Source organism: Lolium rigidum, chromosome 6, assembly GCF_022539505.1.
Source record: "Lolium rigidum isolate FL_2022 chromosome 6, APGP_CSIRO_Lrig_0.1, whole genome shotgun sequence".
Lineage (NCBI taxonomy): Eukaryota > Viridiplantae > Streptophyta > Magnoliopsida > Poales > Poaceae > Lolium > Lolium rigidum.
The window spans coordinates 289,960,646-289,981,039 of NC_061513.1; the positions used below are offsets into that span (position 1 = coordinate 289,960,646).

At 48.0% G+C, this 20,394-nt stretch overlaps 2 protein-coding genes across 2 annotated transcripts; one reads left to right on the plus strand and one right to left on the minus strand.

The window, feature by feature from the left end:
* The first annotated feature begins 1,936 nt into the window (after positions 1-1,936).
* Positions 1,937-5,368, plus strand: LOC124666336 (pre-mRNA cleavage factor Im 25 kDa subunit 2-like). Its single transcript, XM_047203678.1, has 7 exons — positions 1,937-2,135; positions 2,960-3,005; positions 3,154-3,247; positions 3,333-3,406; positions 4,056-4,142; positions 4,230-4,340; positions 4,871-5,368. Exons 1-7 carry the CDS (start codon positions 2,005-2,007, stop codon positions 4,940-4,942), a joined length of 615 nt encoding a protein of 204 aa, XP_047059634.1. The 5' UTR covers positions 1,937-2,004; the 3' UTR covers positions 4,943-5,368.
* An 8,476-nt stretch (positions 5,369-13,844) lies between these two features.
* Positions 13,845-15,908, minus strand: LOC124664347 (L-type lectin-domain containing receptor kinase IX.1-like). Its single transcript, XM_047201888.1, has one exon. It carries the CDS (start codon positions 15,906-15,908, stop codon positions 13,845-13,847), a length of 2,064 nt encoding a protein of 687 aa, XP_047057844.1.
* Positions 15,909-20,394: the final 4,486 nt, after the last annotated feature.

Sequence of the window (20,394 nt, forward strand, 5' to 3'; positions counted from 1 at the left end):
CTATTAGCAGCAGGAAGGGCACAACACAGACATCGACCGACCATCCAATAGACGTTTATTTCATCCAGAGTGTTGTCGTGGTGAACAGACATGATGGGGCCGATGTACGCCGATGGATCTAGAGGAGGGTGGATGGAAGAAAGAACACACACACAAATACAAGGGTTTACCTAGGTTCAGGACCCTCGTGAGGAGGTAAAACCCCTAATCCTGCTTTTCTAAGCTGCATAGATGAATCGAGGTGGAAACCTCACAACAATGGCGCTCCCCGTGATGTTTGCTAGAGGTAGACGATGAGCTACATAGAGAATGAGAGAGAGAGGTCCCTCCCATGCAAGGGAGTCCTGCCTCCCCTTATATATATAGTGTGTGTGTGTGGGGGGGGGCAGGTTAAAATTAGGGGAAACCCTAGCATGGGCTAAAGCCCCAATATAAGGAGAGAAAGTCTACACCTACTCATGCCAGGAATGTAGCGACGTGCCCGCCGCCATGATGATATTCTCCTGTACTGGTCTGTGATTGTAGCGACAGGACCTGAGCGTGGACTTTGGGGGCAGGCACATGACCGTTGGTCCTATGCCGGACCCTTATACTGGTTCCACCAAAGTATGCCGGGTCTTCATCCTTCGACCAACTCTGCATGACCTGGTATATCTTGATACTACCAGCTGAAAGTATGTCGGTTCCCTTTAAGCCGGTATTGTTATACCGGTATTCCGGCTTCGCTAAGTTGATTGACCTTTAATCCGGTCAACACCATCTTTACCCGCAAACATGATTATCCAGCTTACCCAAGTAAGCCGATATTTAGGCACTTAACTTGGCCATTTGGCCGTACCATTAGCCTACCGGGGGTACCCCCTCCCCCCGACACAGAGGGGGCCTCTACGGGGATGGAGCTCACCAATCACACCCTAATTGAAACGACGTTGCAGGATGTCATCGAAAAAACAAAAAAAATAAGTTTTCTAAAGTCAGGGAAGTTTTTTTGTTTTTTGTTTTTAGGCACTAGCATAAATGTCTGTGCGTTGCATCAAGAATAAAATCCGGGAGTCCTTTTTGGACACCAGAGTCTGACTCTGAATTTTCATGCTACCATCAAGAATTCGCCATGTTCCCGGCCTCGTTGAGTTATTGGGTATATATGTGTGGTCTTGTCTCTCGATGGATGATTATCACTCCTCGATACCTTTGACCTGATCATCCTTGAGATTGTAGAAGGGCGTGCTCTTCCTCTCGTCTTGGAGCTCCCTCCGCAATGTGACTTTGGTGTTGTTGGCCTCGTCCAGCTTGCCGCTCTTGCCACCGGCATCAACGTCTACCTTGAATTTTGACTTTACAAAGCCAACCATTTCATTCAAGATGATATTGTCGATGTTGCCGGCCCGGCCACCATCCTTAGATGTGAATTGATTTTTTTTTATATGTGCTCGCGGCAATCTGCACACTATATTTTTTTTGTCTACACCCGATTGGCCCAAGCTAGGCACACTCTTTTGGGGGTGAAATACACACTTAATATACTATTTCCACGTCTCACACCGGTAGGTATGATCCCACGGAAACACCTGATTCGACGGTTCCCAAAAGGCTGAAACTGCTATTAGCAGGCGGGACACATCACCGACTGACTATCCAATTAACCGTTATTTCATCCAGGGCCTATATGGGGCATGGAGTGCACCAAACACCCTAGATGAGATGTCGTCGAAAAAACAAACAATTCAAGTTTCTAAAAGTTTTTTAGGGTAAGCTTTTTATTTCTTTTTAAGTTTTCAGCCGAGCAGCACATAAATCATCAATGGGCCTCGAGTCTACATGGCCCAGGAGTATGAAGCCCGTTTCTGTTCCTCTTTCCGTCGGCAGCTCTCAGTCATCAAACCGGCCTGACACGAGCGAAAGCCCACCATTAGCCTCGCCTCCGCCGCCGCCACCACCACCTCCGGCGACCACAGGACCCCCGAGAAGGAGGAGCGAGAGCCCGGCGGAGCGGCCGAGGGGGAGATGGTGAGCGCCTCGTCGTCGTCGTCGGTGGTGAACGTGTACCCGCTCGCCAACTACACGTTCGGCACCAAGGAGCCCAAGATGGAGAAGGACACCTCCGTCGCCGACCGCCTCGCCCGCATGAAGGTCAAGTAAGTCGTCCTCGCCTCACCCCAGCCTCCCTGATCCCGGCCCTCGGTGTCCTTTCCTCACCGGGAACCCTAAACCATATTACAGCTCAGATCATTCCGCGTTTTTCTAAGGGGTTCAAGATCTTGGAAGTTAGTCCCGAATTCATGGGTAGAGTTGTTTGTCGGAGAGTAATAGGGAGCATTGTTGCGAGCAAAGCTGAACAGTTGCACATTTTAGACGAATTATTATTGGCACGGCCACTAAGATTTAGGGCAGATTTAGGACTAAGATTTAGGGCAGGTTTAGGTGCTGTGGGAATTGGTTCATGAAAACCTAGTGTTATTTGAATCTGAATGCTGATACAGGTTTTTTCTTTGCTAGTTTATTGGCTTTATATTGAGGGTTGTATGCTGGCACTGGTTGAAATGAAATGCATGAGCAATCTAGTTTATTAGGTCGATTATTCCATCTTGTTTCGGGGTAGTATTACTTTATGTGTGGAGTTCCTTCACTATATATGTGTACTAGCGATACTACAATACTTATTGTGCTTGGCAGATCCGTCTTTTTCTATAGGAGGTAACTAGTAATTATGCTCTGCTGTGTAACTCGTAGTTTTACATGATAATTTGTTGGTAGACTTGGCCTGGAATGTCGAATCAATGTGTCATAAAGGAAAATAGATATGTAAGCTTTGATGTTTCTTGTGTTGACTGCAATATAAATGTGCATTATGCTTTGCCTTTTAAGTATCCTGTGAACAGTTTGTCTCCTTTGCTAAACATGTTTCTCAACCTTGTTCTGTCAAATTGATCAATTTTGTAATTAATTTGGCAAATGGCAGCTACATGAAAGAAGGAATGAGGACAAGCGTTGAAGCAATCCTGTTGGTATGTTTCTATTCTTCCATCTCATAATCATGTTCGTATGCATATTTGTGCTTCGAAACATCTGGCAACTTCATGCAATAGCAATTGGTCAGTGGATTTCGTAATCTGGCAAACAAACTGAAATATTCACTGGTGTTATCCTATGCAGGTGCAAGAGCACAATCACCCCCACATTCTGCTGTTGCAAATTGGGAATACATTTTGCAAACTTCCTGGTGGACGGTTGAAGCCTGGAGAAAATGGTCGTTTTTGTGTTGCTCCACTTTTTATCATGTTCCTTGTACATGAAACTGTCATGTGTTTGCTTACGTAACTGAGATTTTACAGAAATCGAGGGCCTGAAAAGAAAGCTGTCCAGCAAACTTGCAGTGAATTCTCCTACTTTTCCACCTAACTGGCAGGTAAGGCATTCGAGAGAAGCTCAGTTTTTTTGTTGATGGTGTATGATCAGAGTGTATTACCTAGTTTTGCTGGAACTGGTCACTTTGTACCTTGTTAAATCAAAGTCTTTCCTGCTGTACAGGAGAGTATCCGCACCTGAAAGAAATAAACGATTGATAAATGGAACCTGATAACTGTTCATAACCAATATCTTATTTAAGCCATGTCATGAACATTATATGTTGCTCCATATGTGCTATATTGCAGCTGTACATAAATGGAACAGTGGCATTGGTGCTGACAGATAACTGCAGATATCATGTTCTCAGTTTTCAAGATTTAGAGCATGAACTGCCTACTGTCTCACTAATGCGCCAATATAATTTTCCATGTCCACATGTTTATATACAACAATATTCACAATGGACATCTGTAGGTAGTTATGTCGCACTGCAGTGTACTCTTTATGCACAGTCTTTGCTATGTACTTACTGAAGTATGAAATGTTTGGAATCAGTGTGAACTTGCCTATCTAGCTTCAGCTTACAGTAGGCTTTCGTTTCTGTTTACCACATGCTTACAATGTTATGAGGTGTTTTTAATCTTTGATATTGCGTAACGAGAACTGTACCCATTAGGATAAAGATCTAATATGTTTACCACTTTAAGGTTGGTGAGTGTGTTGCTGTCTGGTGGAGGCCAAACTTTGAGACTGTGATGTACCCTTACTGCCCTCCGCATATAGCCAAGCCCAAGGTACATTGTTGCTTTAAGAGGTTTCTGTTACCCTCTATCATTGGGAGTTGGGATTAGATAATGGAAATGGCCAATGTGGTTGAACAGGAGTGCAAGAAGCTTTTCATTGTTCACCTGACTGAAAAGGAGTATTTCGCTGTTCCAAGGAACCTGAAGCTACTTGCTGTTCCACTGTTTGAGCTCTATGACAATGTTCAGGTATGTGGCAGTCCCCCCCTCCCCCCACTCTGAAAGTTAGCTTTGCATGATGTTTTGAAACATTGTACCCAAGTGTGCTGATGTTTATGCCTAATAAAAAGTCCAGTGACATATATATTTTTCTTAACAACTGTGTCCTTATAAATCAGTTTTGTTTTGCTGCACATGAAAGAATGGGAGTTGATATCTGTGAGAGTATTTGTATCTTCTAGCTATGAAACTCTTTTTTTGCGGGGTAGCTATGAAACTTCTTTGCTCTGGGTTTCTTTGGTGCCATTGGATGTGGCTTGGTTTTACCATTTATATCTTTCCAGGCCATAGGTATATGGTATGGCAGCTGTAACCTGCAGTTTTTTTAAACCAAATACAGACCAAACCGTTTCAAGTAAAGGCTATAAACTCCGTACCGAATTAGCTAATTCTCACATGGCTATATTTTCCTGCGCAGCTTTAATTCTATCATGCTTTTATGTTGTTGGCTTAAATGTGTGAACGGAAACCTGAAATTTGCTTTCTATGTATGGATGCAGCGGTACGGGCCTGTCATTTCCACCATCCCACAGCAGCTGTCCAAGTTTCAGTTCAACATGGTGAGCTCGTAAGGGTTATGGGACGACAACACATCAAGATGGACCTTTGACACCAAACTGGCTAATCAACTTAGCATGACTTGTTTATTCAGTGACCATGTTTTCATGAATTATGGAGCACCGGTAGTCTACAAACTAGGCATGCACTCGGACTGTCTTTTATTTGGCGATATCTGTTATTGTTAGATAATTTCTCATTGTTCTGCTGCGCTGATTTGTTCCTGTATTTATCAATGTGTGTTCCTACTATTTGCATGGTCTGCTTTAGCAACTCTTTAGGCCCGCCTTTTCTTTTTAGAAAATTCGCAGCCAACCGTCAATTTAGAACTTGGTTGTCTTCATGTCTTGACAGAGCTGGGCAGTTCTGCAACAGACTCTTTCAATGTTAATTGTATCCAGTGGTGAATCTTGTGTTTAGAGAAGTTACATGTGTTGACAACATGGCATGATTGATGCTTCTGGTTTTTGGTTCTGATTTTTTCACGTATGTGTTGGCATATCATCGTTTCCCCTTTTCTCCCTCTCATAGTAATGGCAGTTTGGACAGAACAAAGTAATGTAGCATGTGAACGTGAAACTTCAAATTGTTTCAACGTCCATGTGAGTTGACATGTACATGTAGATCTCATCCCATCCCATGATTTATTCTCTAGCGAGTTCTCAAACTGTGAAAGTCTGTGGAGAACTGGAGGTACTAAGACCGTAATGATCCTTGCTGACCGAATGTCCCTTCGATCATACTTATAAGATTTATTTTCTTTTTATATTAATGATGCTACTAATGAATCATGGAATAATTTTTAAATAGCCCCGAACTTATCTTTCCTTTATTAAATCAAGGAATCCAGGAACACACATGTGCCAGCGAAAAAAAGGGTACTCCCAACGGGGGGAGTACATACATAACCATAACACATACACGTGTGTAATACTATATGAATTACAGTTTTCACCCCAACTACACCGTGAGGCCATTCTCAAGGAGCTCGAATCAAACAGGGCACTCTTACCTGGCAACCACGGCGACAATCTTCAACACTGCGCTGCCCGTTCACCCTCCATGTCAATCCCGTTGACGATTGATGCATACAAGTAACTAAACCAAATTAAAATCATATAATGTTCTCAGTCAACTCCAAGGATTGAATTCACATCATGTTTTCCACAGAAAAATTATCAAACTCCAAGGATTGAATTTACAAAAATATTACCTATCGATATAAATGGCACATATCATAGTAAGATGATTTTTCATAAGAAGAAAATGGTTAGATAATAAAAGATGCCAAGCAGAGTTTAAAGTACATATATTTCATTGCTAGTAAGATAGCTTCATCTCCACAACTAAAAGCATGGTGGATGTGCAAAGATGTAGTCACATGGGATTGATTTGATACTGAAATCAGAAGCACTGATTTCATTTTGTCGGATGCATGTGGTACATAGAAAATGGAGGGCATACGAGTTACAGTTAGAACATTAGTATACTGAAATTTCCCTTAAAATATGTATGGAAATAAATTGGAAATGTGAAATCAAATTGGAAGGTGGCCACCATTAGAAATCAATAGGTGAATAAGATATGCACATATGACATATCTCCACCTACCAAATTTATAGATAAGTTACTAATGCTAAGATGTGGTCTTTGGCCTGGCAAAGTGGCAATCCGCTCCACATGACATCTGTATAAATTATGTAAAGTGGTAGTAATTAGTAAATCCATCTAACTTAAGTTACTTCGTCCGATTTATATTAATGGACTCAACTTTGTCTAGATATAGATGTATCTACTCAACAAACGGGTCTACATACATTTGTATCTAGACAAAGTTATGTCAATTAATTTAGATCGAAGGTAGTATAAGAACCTAAAGCAATCACTACATATATTAGGCTAATCGATAACACAAGATATGTTGTCATAAAAAATAACTTGAATAAGCTTGCAGGTAGAGAGGTGGTGTAGCTATGCAACCTAGAAAACCTTATTTGCAATTTTTTGGAATCAAGTTTCAATCAAATCCCTGATATTTTGGTTGATACACAATTTTTTACTGTAATATGTAGTAGCAATAAAAAATTAATACATTACTCATTAAAGCAGCATGAACTGACGCACCGAACATGGAAAATTATCGTCAGAGATAAATGTAAAAAATAATTAAATGTGAGATATATTAGGATTACAGAAACCACTGATCGTCCAGTCTTGTATGCAAATAAGCCACAAGTTCAATTTAAGAAAACTTGTAGGATAACTATTTGAAGAGAGGGTGAGCTTTCTATTCCATTCCATTCCATTCTGTCTAAGAGATATACATGAGCTAAAGAAAATACAAGCTACCCCATGTCCATGCTCCAACGCCCCAATGTAAATCTGAAAAGGAAACTTTTGTTAACTTCTGTTCATCTACATCTATTTAACTCAAAAAGCTAAATTGTGAGCCTACATAAACCACTGACTGCTGCATCTATTTCTTACTTCTATGACCCCTGTTTGCTCGACCAATGGCTATAGGTATGGAAGCCAGTCTTCTATGCAAGTAAGCCACAAGTTTAATTTAGGAAAACTTGTAGGGCAAATATTTGAAGCAAGAGCGAGAGAGATGAGTAGCATTCTATTCCATTCCATTCCGTTTGAGAGATGTACGTGAGTTAAAGAAAATACAATCCTATGTCCATGCTCTAATGTGCACTGTATATCTGAAAAGGAAGCAATATGAATACTGACGGACCTCTCAGCCTAAACCCCCAACCCTGCACACTACAGTCTACAGAGGCACCCCAAATTTCTTAGTTCTCTACCAAACCACAATCATACTTCCTCATTAGGTCAACGCACAGGCTAGTAGCTCACCTGCATGTCATAATGCAAACAATATCAATGAATCAGCCATTTCCTTTCTCCAAAACAATACTCTGACAAATAGGATTCAGACACTCCGAGCATTAACCTGAAATATTTGCATTAACCACATCAAACGGAATTAAACTTCAATACACATGAGATGTAACCCAAAATATTTGTGCCAACCAGCAAAACAAGTGGATGTTTTCTTTGCCGATGTTATGCTCTAGCTCATCAACTTGGAAACTGACAAAGTGCAAACTCACTCCAGAAGCAATTAGCTCATAAACTTGGAGGGACTTTTACAGAATGGAAGATGCACATAACAGGCCCGCAAAAAATCAGCGACATTGACTGATATGCACATTAATCGGTGGGTCACTAAAGAAATACCATGGATAAGTTAATATTGAAGTGCTTTTCGGTGATGCATGACGGTAAAAGGTCCTGAGACTTGCAGTACAGAGAAGATAGCTTATCTCAGGTCAGGATGACTTGACAAACTTAAGGCTGCTGCTTACCATAAAGCTATTTTACCAGCTGAGATCCTCTGGTCCTGGGACTTGTTCGTTGATGGTCTGTAAGAGTTTCAGTTCAATCAGAATAACAGAACTGACATGCTTCAATTGCACATGAGACAATACATAAGCTGAAATATAAAAAATGGATGCAGAGAGGACGGCGGGGAACTGGACCACGTCCTCCTGAGCCAGAATCGGAGCCGGACTGTAGGCAGTACCATCAGACCCGAATGGCGGGACGGTTACATACTGTAATATCTCCCTCAACACGCAGTGGCGAGAAGGACTGTTGCGCAACCTGTTCGGATCATGTGACCAAGCTGGCGGCTGCGGCGGTGTGCAGATCTTCGGCTTCGAGCATGGGGGTTGCCGCCACGGCGCGCAGATATTGTGGCGGCGGCATATGCAGCAGGTGGGGAACGCGTAGGGCGTCCTCTCCTGCGGGCACGACTGGGAATCCTAGATTGTGGGCAGCGTCGTGTGCCGGCGGGTGTAGGTCGGCTTGTCGTGGAGGCCCTGGCGTCGCTCTTGTGGGACGGCGTCGTGCGGTTGCGGGCGTCGGCGTGCGCGGCTGGAGGGCAGGGGCGGAGCCGCGAAGGAGGCGATGGTTATGCCTTGTGTCAGATCCTCTCACTGTATTTCTCACGAATTCACCAAGGTTGGATACAATTCCGTAGCGTCACGCTGGGAGGAGAATCGCGGCCATAGCCGGAGAAGGGAGAAGGGAGAAGGGAGTCTGGGACAATGTCCAGAATACAAGTAATCAATCGATACCCCTCATACTTCGCCTGACCATGCGTAACACCTGCTCCTGTCTGAACCTAGTTGGTCCACTCTTGGGTTGTAGCTTGGGCCGCTTGATGGGCCTCCCGTATCCTTTGCCGCTCGTCCGTCCTCTGCTTCACCTTGACAGCTTCAGAGAGGTACTGGGTCGTGACACCTTGTTTGGGGGATTGAACGGTTGAGTCGATTAATTAGCGAGGGATTAGTGCGTAGGTGGTGTTGTCCGCTCCATCAAACACATATAGATTGTGGAGCATTGGATATTTTGATTGTACGGTCTAGATCGTTTGGATCAGTCCCTCCGGGTCTTTTTTTTATAGTAGGAGAGATAATAAAAGTAAAAGAGTTTATTGTTGGTCCGTTTTTTTCAACCCCTACTGTTGTGCCAAAATTACAAAGGGCTGCCATCGCTTAGTGAAAAACCGGTTTTTCCTCCTAGCGTCGCCGCAGCCGTCACGCGCGGAGGCCCCGGCCCCGATTCCTCGACTCCTTTTGGAGATGGTGTCTGGCTCGCAGCGTGGCCCTTGGCCCCAGCGACCGATTCATCCGCTCCTGCCGTCCTCCGGCTCCCCAGGCAGAGCAGAGTGGCAGCACGCCGTGTTGCTTCCATCGATTTGCCTGGTTGGATTGGATGTGAGGAGCCGCCGTGAGGCCGAAGACCGAAGACGGAGAGAGCGCCTCCCTCCCAAGGCCGACGATGGAGCTCCACCCTCCGAACACCCGTCCCCGCTGCCCACGGGCACGGCGAGATCCCATTCCGGCATTCCTAAACCGCACCATCCGCCAAACCTACCCCTCGCGCCCATAGTTTTAAAAACCGAACCGGACCGGGGGTTCAACCGGAAAAATCCGGAACCAGAGCCTCTGCTGGTTTTTTTAGCGCACTAGACTGGAACAAACCAGTTAAACTGCGGTCCAACAGCCGGGTTCACGTAATAAACCAGCATCCGGTCTGACCGGTTCAGTTGTCTCAATGTCCTTAAAAATTTAATTGCAACCACCGGGGTTTGATCCCTGCACCTAACGTGCATGAAATATGCTCCTGACAGACTAAGCTGCCCTTGTTTGCTGAACAAAACGGAGACACGTTCCTTTTGTAGTATTACTGCAAGGTATCAGTGAAAAATTAACCAACATAAAAGGCTTTTCTGCTTTGTGGCTTTGAACTGGAGCATCCCCAAGTTGTCAAAATGCAAACTTGACTGTTCCAAGCTACTGTTTACGGCTCGAGCCTGTTAGTCTTGACGGTACGTGTACTATTGTGTCAAATTTTAAGTCTAAATCATTTTTACACACACAATTATTTAATTAATGTAGCATTTATAAGTTAAAATATATTACTTTATATCTTTAAAAACCAGACAATGAACCAGTGAACCAGCTGTCCAACCGGTAAAAACCTAAACCGATGGCCTCACCGGTTTAATCACCGGTCCAGTTTTTAAAACTATGCTCACGCCGCGCTAGGTCTGCTTCTCATCATGTCGCGCATGCCCGACACTCCTGACCAGTACACCCTCCCCCAGCGCCGCGTCCCTCCGGATCCTCCTATTGCGCGTCCCTCCGGATCCTCCTAGTGGGCGCGTCCCTGAACTGCACATCGTCGCGCTCGCCCCCTCCGGCCTCCCTATCACCAGCGCAAGTCACTTGCATTGTTCAGGGAACTAGAGTCACTTGGAATTCAGCCAGATGTCTCATCGGAGGTATCTTTTCTGCTTAGCATATAGACAGCACGGAATCAGCTGGGCAGATTGGAACAGATGTTGACGGTATGAGGATTGAAAGGAGTGATAAGGTGCATACAGAGTTACAACATTGGTAGATATCCACGCCAACTCAGGGGATGCATACCCTTACACCATCTCCAGCCGTGTCCCCCAGAGCGTCCTCCAAACGGCGCCGGATCGAGCGTTTGAGGGACGTGTTTTGTTCGTGCTGCGTTTGGCGGACGTCGTTCTCCAGCCGCGTCTCCCAAACGCCGTCCCTAAACAGAAATTCAAATAGTTTGTATTTTGGTTTCAATGTCGTCGAGGATCTGGCTTTTAAAGAAGTTATGCGCCGCCCGCGTCCGGGAAGACATTCCTTCTGTCGATGCTGTCAGCAGGGACATGTCATCCATGCGTTTCTTGAGCTCCATCTTCTCCTCTTGCCTCTTCAGCAGCCTCTTCAGCAGCGCCACCCATCTTGCCTCTGTCTTTTTGTTGCGGGAGAGCAGGGTTGAGGAGACCTCGGCGAGGCACTACGTGATCGACGCATGCGTCTTCTCGGTCGACGCAGCATCGGCCAAGGTGGCCTTGGCAGCCTTGTTGCCGATAGGACGCCCTGCCGATGTTGCCAGCGGTGCTTCCAGATCAATGGCATCTTTCCCCTTCGACAATGAAACGCGCGTCAGCCGCCTTTTTTTTTGTTCTTTTTGAGCTTGCTATAGCAATGCATCAGCGCAAATGACTTCCCGCCAGAGTTCTTCCGATACATATCCATGGCCTTGTCGATCTAACAACAGGAAACACAATCACAGATCGTCGAACAAAATGTAGGCGCTACAGATTAGCTAAGAAAGAGTCGTACCACGCCGCTGACGTCGATGCCGCTATCGCCTCTGGTCTCGACCTCGTGGTGGAACCCATGGAACATGTTCACCAATGCCTGGATGATGGCCCATCGCATCGACATTTCCTTTTGGCTCATCTTCATTGTCACTTTGTTGTAGTCGCTGTTGATTAGCTTGCGCTCTTCGAACTCGGCCTTAATCCTCGCCCAATACTTCCCGTACTTTTGGTTGGCGCCGATGATAGAGTCACTGCTCATCGTCGACCACTACTCGCAGAGACATTTATCCTCCAGAACCGTCCACTTGGGGCCTCGTGTGCCCGATGCCTTCTTCTTCTTCTACCTCACGCCGGCCGCGTCAACCTCCACGAGATCATCGCCATCTTCTGCGGCACCCGCGTCGTCATTGTCCTCTTCGTCGCCGCCCTCTTCCTCCTCGCCATCATCGTCCTCCACCCCATCCCCTCCCCTCCCCTCCCCCTCCTCCTCCTCCTCCTCCTCACCACCGGCGCCCTTGAATTTGAGCGGGGCCTTGCGGCCAGTGAACGGGGCGCCGTCCGCACCGGGTCCTGGCTCGCACTAGGCCGCTTGCTCGTATGCCGGGGAGTACAAGACGGCGTTGGGGTTGAAGCCGCCATGTGGCAGCGTATCCTAGTAGTGCGGCGACAAGTTTGGCGTCACGCACCCTGGAGTGACCGAGGGGCCATCGTTGTAGAACCCGGATGTCAACGGAGACACCACTCCCGGAATGTACAGTTGTACACCGGCGCCGACATACTCCATGGGCTCGCGTTGGTGGCAGCGATACACCCGGCCAGCGCGTGCTGGTGCGCGCGCGCTGCCAACGCCTTCTTCTCCAGCTGCGCATCCCTACGTCCCTTCCGTGGCTTCACGAAGGGTGCCTTCGCCCCTTTCGTCTCATTGCCCGGCGACTTCTTGGCCGCTTTCTTGGCCATTTTTTGGGGGCTGTCGGCGGCGCCATGGATGGGGAGAGGGTAGCGACGGCGGGAGGAACATAGTAGCGACAGCGGGAGGTATAAATGAACCGGCGGGATAGGAGGTAAAATATGTTGGGAGGGCAGAAATGTGCGGCGGGAGAGGCGCGATGTGGCGGGAGAGGCGCGATTTGGCGGGAGAGGGGATTGCTGGGATGCACATCTAAACTTCGGTGCTAGCTGGGATTGTCTACTCCACGGTATTCATGGCATGCTCCCAGTGTTGGTTCATGTGTAGATGACAAGCATGAACCAATTTTTGGTTCTTGATTCGTATCGTTTCAGTTAAGCTGTTTGCTCAATATATTGTCTATCCCCACCGCCCCACCGGCCTGAATTACCTGATGATGATGAAAGTATTGCCAAACAAAAGATTCCCTAATTAAATAGGCCGTCAGAGAGTACTAAACTCAAGTGGATGGTGTTTGGACGAAAAACCTTTAGGCTGGTCATAGTGGGGAGATATCATGTTACTAGTCTATGTTACTACCTTCATAGTGGGTAGTAACTTATATGTGGTGTCATGCATTGTATCATTTATTACGTTGTAAACTCATTTTGCCTTGAGGTGTGTGATGTTATGGTAACATAGCTAGTTACCACCTCACTCTCTTTCTTCATTTATTAGCATGCCATGTCATCGAAATGCCTTGAGATATGTGATATTACTAGCTATGTTACTCCCACTATGAGCAGTCTTAACATGTCTCTATCATCTAGCAAATTGTACATCTCAAAAAATCCAATGATACAACCAAAGACAAATTTAAACCATCATATAATAGTTTGTTTCATAAATGCAGAAGAGAAATATGGCTCTGCAGCTGAAAAGTTGACTAGCAAAAAATCCCTGCCATGGTAGACCGAAAAGATAATGAACCTAATTATTATTAATGGTTACTTTGTCGAGCGTAAATTTCCAGTAATAAAATCCAAGTGGCCTGAAAAAAATACAGCGAGGAGCTTGCAATCTAATTTTGTTGGATATTATTATGTTTGTCATCATGAATATGAGAAAATGTGGCTAAATACAGATAATTTGTTATAGCACGGGTATTTTACTAGTTGACACCTATATCTGACGGTTGATAATTCTGCTGAGCCCTAACTTAATTCTCATTATACTGAGAATTAGCAAAACTGAAAAATGAAAGCAGTCGTGTGAAGGAAAATGTAGCGGCCAATACAAACCGGACGAAACAGGAAATTAATCATCAATTGGTGACATCCATGGAAGAAAGGCTGGGGTCGCCGGTGTTGATCGAAGAGGAGCGAACTCCACTGGAGGTATCTCCGTACGGGCCTGTGGACGACGCAGTATCATGTACGGTCCTGTAAATGTGCAGCGGGAGCGCCGGCAGTTTGGCCTCCGGCGACTGCAGGATATGCATGGCCTGCGTGATGGAGGGTCGCTCGCTCCTCTCCGGGAGCGCGCACCACAGCCCGACGACGAGCACGCGCTCGATCCACCAGTCGTTCGCCTCGTTGCCCCTAAGCCTCTCATCTGCCGCGTCCAGGATAGCGTTCCTGTCATACAGGCTCCACACCCATCTCAGCAGCGTGAAGGTTCTCTCCGGAGTTTCGATCACAGGCCGTCGGCCCGAGACGATCTCCAGGAGGACGACGCCGAAGCTGTACACATCCGATTCGGTGCTTGGCCGGCGCGTGTAGACGAACTCCGGGTCGATGTAGCCGGCGGTGCCGAGCACGGCCATGGTGGTCTGCAGCAGTCCCGTGCCGTGGTCGGCGAGCCGTGCCAGCCCGAAGTCCCCTAGCTTGGTGCTCAGTGACGAGTCGATCATGATGTTGCTTGGCTTGATGTCGCCGTGCACGATGCACTGCTCCGACTCCCCGTGGAGGTACCGCAGCGCGGACCCCAAGCCGAGGATTATGTTGTCCCGCTGCGGCCATGTCAGGAACCTGTCTTTGCTGTGGAGGTGCTTGTCGAGGCTGCTCTCTGCGACGAGCTCGTAGACAAGCAGGAGCCCCTTGCGGCTGTCGCACCAACCTAGCAGCTGCACAAGGTTTCGGTGCTTCAGCCTGCTTATGATCCTCACCTCTGCCTCGAACTCCTTCCTCCCTTGCGCGGAAGACTCCGCTGACAGCATCTTTACCGCCACCGGACGACGGTCTTGCTCACCACCGACGAGTGCCATGTGACCAAGGTACACGCTCCCGAAGCCGCCTCGTCCGAGCTTCTCCTCCTCTGCGAAGTTGCTCGTTGCTGCGGCGATCTCGCGGTACGAGTACCGTTTGGGGCCGCCGGCAGCCACACCTCTCTGGAGCTCAGCTCTGTTGATACACTCTTCTTCGGAACCGCTATCCGTGCCGCGGTCCTCATTCGCTCTCATCGATCTTTTTTTCTTGTGTCGCCGCCGTGCCAAGGCGGCCGCACATACCAACAGGAGTAGCAGAGGAACCAGCACGGACAGGAGGATAACTAGTGTTTTTTTGTGATTGTTGCCGGTTGTCGGCAGCTGCAGAGTCGAGCTGAATGACCATGAGAGTACCTGGTGCACCTCGCCATTCGCGCCAGTCGCCGCCGAGAAGCCGACGGCCACATCCTGCGGCAATATTTGGCTCAGATCAACGCTTGTATTTACCTGGTACAATGCACCGTCGATTAGGAGATCAACGGTCAACAACTTGGAGTCGTTCTTGTACTTGACGGTGGCCGTCATAACTTTGGACGACGTTAGGTTCTTGCCCTGCTGGTTCGTCGTGTCCGTGGATGCCGTGGAGTTCATGGAGTTGACGTCAATGCCCACATGGTTCCCGCTGATATCAGCATATGCCGGGTTGAGGTAAGTGTCGAACTCGACGGCGACGATGGAGATCTGGCCTGTCCTGGTTGTGGAATTCGGGAGGAGGGCGAGGCCACCGCCGTCGCTGTTGGACGGGATCTCGGAAGGGAAATGGCCGAGGAAGAAGGCCATCCCGTCGCCCATAAATCGGCTGTTGTTGTCGGGAGTGATCCGGAAGGAGAAGTTGGTGGTGAAGCTTGCCATCTCGCCGGTGGCCTTGTTCCACAGCGGCACTTTGTACTTGTACGACGCCCGGCCCGTGCTTCTTTTAGTGTTGGCATTATGTGCGTTCCTCGTTAGCTCGAGACCTGGCGTACCGAAGAAGGCATCGCCCATGTGATCGATGAACGACTGGCCATCGTTAAGGGGGTCTGTGAAGTTGAAGCTGAAGGAGAGCGACGAGGCCCCGCGCGGCGCATAGTAGAAGCAGAGCAAAACCAAGACTATGGTGGTGCGATGTCGGGGAGAGTACATCGCGCGCTTGGTGTTTGGAGAGGACTGAAAGGAGGGAGCGGAAGGAAGCGAAATGATGAAGTGGGCTAGTTGTCACGGAGGCAGACGGTCATGCTTGAAATAGTTGCAGCGCTCCTATTTATAAGAGAGCCAATGGCGGAAGAATGCATTCTCGTGTAATTTGACGTTTCAACACCATCTCTACCGTCCATTTATTGGAGTTTCTTTTTTGTTGAAATGGGAAATTACCTGGCTCTTGCAGGAATGGGTACAACTCCGGGAAAGATAACCAGTAAAACGATGGAAAAAACTCCGTAAATATAACCGGGCCAGAAGCTCCAAAAAAAAACAGTCACAATGAACAACCGGTAATGCTACACATAGGGACTGCACGTTACGGAATTCACCTACGGAAGAACGTGGAGAAATTCAGTTGGCTTACAGCCCGAAAATCAGGTGAGGTGAGATGATTAGCACCAGTTAACAACTTGCAAGTCATCCCGCAAATCTATTTCTGATAAACAAGGGCTAACTCGGCAAACGCAAACAAGAAAACTTATGGTGCGCGTCGCCCGGTTATCAAGAGCGCGTTGAGGGTCAAATAAGGATTGCCATGGTGGTGCATGTTTGAGCATTTTTGAGCAGCACATGGGTCTGGTGTTTGTACAAGGTTCCATACTTACGGGCTCACAAATAAGTGTATGTTTAGTTTTATATTATATAAATTTTTATTGACTTTGTTTAACTCTCTCGGAAAAGGAAGTAGCATTGATGATACTCAATTAATATCGCTAGATTATTCTTGACATGTCGTTCAATAATATAACATTTTATTGTCAATATATGTTGCTATATTTTTGTGAAAATTTGGTAAAATTTAAAAATATTAGACTTCCAAAATAACAAAGTTACACTTATTTGTGGATGGAGGGAGAATGCAATAGCTCCTTGCCCATCAATAAGCAAGGATCTTGGATGACGAACTATGTTGAATCCCGGGCTCTATGAAACTCGTCTTTTCAGAAATCTTCCAACGAACAGGAACTTAAAAACTCAAAATTTCTGATTTTTGTTAGCTATGTACATAGTAGGACAGATGGCTTTCTGATATACATATTTTGATTTATGGTGTAGCTCAAACCCTAATGTGACCCATGTATTCGAAACCATAAGTTATATTCCTCGCCTTCGCTCATGAAGCCGCGCCGTTCCCGTATCCGGTGATGTCCTTTCCTCGCCTCTGCCAGCGACGTCGTGGCCAGCCGCGTCATCCCCATCTCCAGCGATGTCGGCTGTCGAACTCCTTGTCATGTTCCTACTGTGTCTTTGTTCAACCTGCTAAAAGGCCGGGGGCCATATCGCTAGTCACATGAGCATCAGGATGCTAACGGGCACAACAAGCGACAACTATTAATTGTCGGAAACCACGTGCGCCGTCCATTGAGAATTAAGATCCGTCTCTGCTATATTAACCTAGAACAATCTGGGTACCTTATGTAGTCATGATGAGCCAACCAGAAAACAAAAAATAGGGTCACACTGCTATTCCCCCTGCTCTCGCTCGACTACAGTAACCTTGAGAGGGTTTCCTCTTTGACCGGGCTGCTGATAGCCAGTCGGTCGGATTAGTTGGTCGTAGTGAGTCTTGGTTGGTGACGATGTAGTCTAGGAGTAGTTCTAGGTTTCTCTTTGTTGTTGTTTTGGCTTGATGACTTGTTTTGGGCGCTTCCCCCGTAGTGAAGATGGAGCCGCAGTCAGCCGCCAGATCCGTCGCTTGAGCTTGTTGCTGCTGCTTCGGCTCCTCAGGTCGGAGCTCATCTCAGACAGGAGAGAGACCATCTTCTTCAATAAATTGTTGGCGGAGAATCTCTTCCGCGAGCCTGGAAGTCAAGACCGGAAAGCTCTCCTGGCGTCCATGATAGCGACGGGGGGAGCCGAGGCGTCTTGGCAAGATTGGCTGTTTTTTTTTCTACTGACCGGCCTTGGTGGCGAGGGGGTGAACAGTCGTAGCTGGTCGCTCTTGGCTCCGGATTCAAGATCCTGGCTCTCTGGCGAGTGCGGCCTGGAGCAGTGGTGCTCCATGCTATCATCTTCTCTGTCCCGCCATGGAGGTGTGGGGAGTGGAGGAGATGGAGCTGCGGCCTTCTTCGCTCCGCGCTGGCCTCTGCCTGCAAGGTGCTACTTCGACGAGCTCAACCACGCAGAAGGCAACCATGCTTCAGCGATCTTCTGCCGACATCGCGGCGCTTGTTCAACCTCCATCCAAGAGGCTCTTCTCTGTTCTTGCTGCTGGAGCTCGACGCTTCACAGCCACCAAGTGGTTCATCCCCGGTGGCTTGAAGGCGGCAACGGTGGTGGATCTTCGCCGGAAGGGGGTGTTCGAGCACTCCGTCCTTGTTCCTCGGTGGCGACGCCTGGAGGACACCAGCGATTTGTGGCAGATACACCTAGGGATCAAATTGCTGTTTCTTGATTCCTCTTAGGGTGTTTTTCACAAAAATGGAGGCCTTATCCTCAAATAATGTTCTTTAGAGCAAGTTTATGTTTGGGCCTCAATGTAAACTGTACCTGCCACGTGGTATTTGAATGAGAGTTCCCCACCGGGGTCTCCAGACCCGGAGACCTCTCCTTTGTTAAAAAAAAGGCAAGCACATATGTACCACAAGTTTAAAACTACAGTATAATTTCTCACAATTCGGTTCCTACCAATGTAATAATTCTCTCTCAAAGTAACTGGTGTCTTTGCGAAAAGTGTCTTTGGCACATGGGCACCAGCTCCTGCTGTTTAAAAAAAAAATCGAAAATCATACATATTTGTTTCAAAAAAATCTGAAAATAAATCTAGACATAACAAATGACGTAACCTACAAGCGTGTAAAATTTTAATATGAAATTATTTATATTGTAGACTACATAAAAAAGACATAATCTGTTAAGATTTGGAGATTTGTAACGTGCATACTCAGACCCACACGTTTGTTATTTTTGTGTAGCCCAGAATTTTTTGTATTTGAAATTGAAAATTTGCACGTTTATGGAACAACTCATTGGCTACACCATGATTTTTTTTCTAATTTTTAGAAACACCTAAATGTGTGAATTTTATTTTTCCTAAAATAGCAGGAGCACTGGTGACCAGGAGCACCAAATCTCCGTCCATGTCTTTGTCCGTCCAACCGATTGTGCTTGCTTTCTTCTTCGTGGATACATGGAACAACTTCTGGTAGTACTAAGAGCATCTTCACCGGCGGCCCCGATAGTAATTTGGGGCCGGGGGCGAAAATGGGCTCGCACCGGTGCGCCCCAAACGGCACCGGCCAATTTTGGAGCCCAATAGAATCGCCGGCAACCCCGTGCCGGCCCCTTCGCAAAGGGCGTGAATCGGGCGTGCCGGCGCCTCGCGGAACGACGGTTTTCGTGGGTGGGGGCGCCTTGTCAGCGAGGGGACGCGGCGGTTCGCATCGGAAACGACGCGGGAAGGTTGGTCATCGGCTTTAATGGCCTCCCGCACGGAAACCAAAACGGCGAGGGCGGCGACTGTCCATGCGGCGTCCACCTACCTTACCCACGTGCCTTCAATGCGCGTCCGCCGCCTTCCTTAAAACCACACCGGCGCGCACTCCTCTCTTTTCCCCGCCGTCCATCCCTAGCCGCTCCATCCTCAACCTCCGCCTGAACCACCACCCACCCGCACGCGCACGCCATGGCACACAATGACCAGGCCGGCGGCAGCGGCGGCGGCGGCATGCGCTCGACGCAGCTGTCGTTCGACAAGGCCGACGTGCTGTACTGGCACCGGATCCCCGTGCCAGTGCAGTTCAAGTTGCTGCACGGCTGGCACGTCTCCAACGGCGGCTTCGCCGTGCCGCCACTGCCGCCGCGAGGAGCACAGATGCGGGCGCTCGCCAGGAAACGGCGGGCCTTGATGATGCCGAAGCAGAGGAGCCGCCCGGAGAATGCCCTCGATAGCCCGGATTGGGAAGAGCGCTTTATTACCGAGCGCGCCGAAGAGGTCGCGCGGATGGACAATCCCTCCGGCGGCCGCTTCAACAACGTCGGCCGCCGTGCCTGGTAGTACGGGCGCGACGTCGACCGCACGCCTCGCGAGTACGGCTACCGTCCATGCGTCCGCGGGCAATGGGAGCCGGTCTACTTCCCACAGGCGACGACCATGGCGCCGCCGCCTACCAAGCAGAGGGCGCCGGAACGGACCGCAGCGTCCGGAACCTCACGCACGGGATCGTCCGCCATTGGGCGCACGCGCTCGGCCGCGCCCGCACCTCCTTTCGGAGGCGTCGTCATCCGCGACGACGCAAGGCGCGCCTCCTCTGCTCCGGCTCGTCGGACGACGGGCTCGGGCCGCCGCTCCCGCGTCAAGGAGGAGGACGCCTCGCCACCACTTCCGCCGGCGAAGAAACAATGGTGGGAGAAGGAGGCTGAGTGATACGTCCATTTTGCATCACTATTTTATATCATAATTTACTGTTATTCATTGATATATTTCATA

Excerpts from the sequence above, each read along its gene's own strand:
- LOC124666336 (XM_047203678.1), top strand. The coding sequence starts at position 2,005 with ATGGTGAGCGCCTCGTCGTCGTCGTCGGTGGTGAACGTGTACCCGCTC. Across the intron at positions 2,136-2,959 it reads CTCGCCCGCATGAAGGTCAA|CTACATGAAAGAAGGAATGA; the intron begins GTAAGTCGTCCT and ends GGCAAATGGCAG. Across the intron at positions 3,407-4,055 it reads CTTTTCCACCTAACTGGCAG|GTTGGTGAGTGTGTTGCTGT; the intron begins GTAAGGCATTCG and ends TACCACTTTAAG.
- LOC124664347 (XM_047201888.1), bottom strand. The coding sequence starts at position 15,908 with ATGTACTCTCCCCGACATCGCACCACCATAGTCTTGGTTTTGCTCTGC.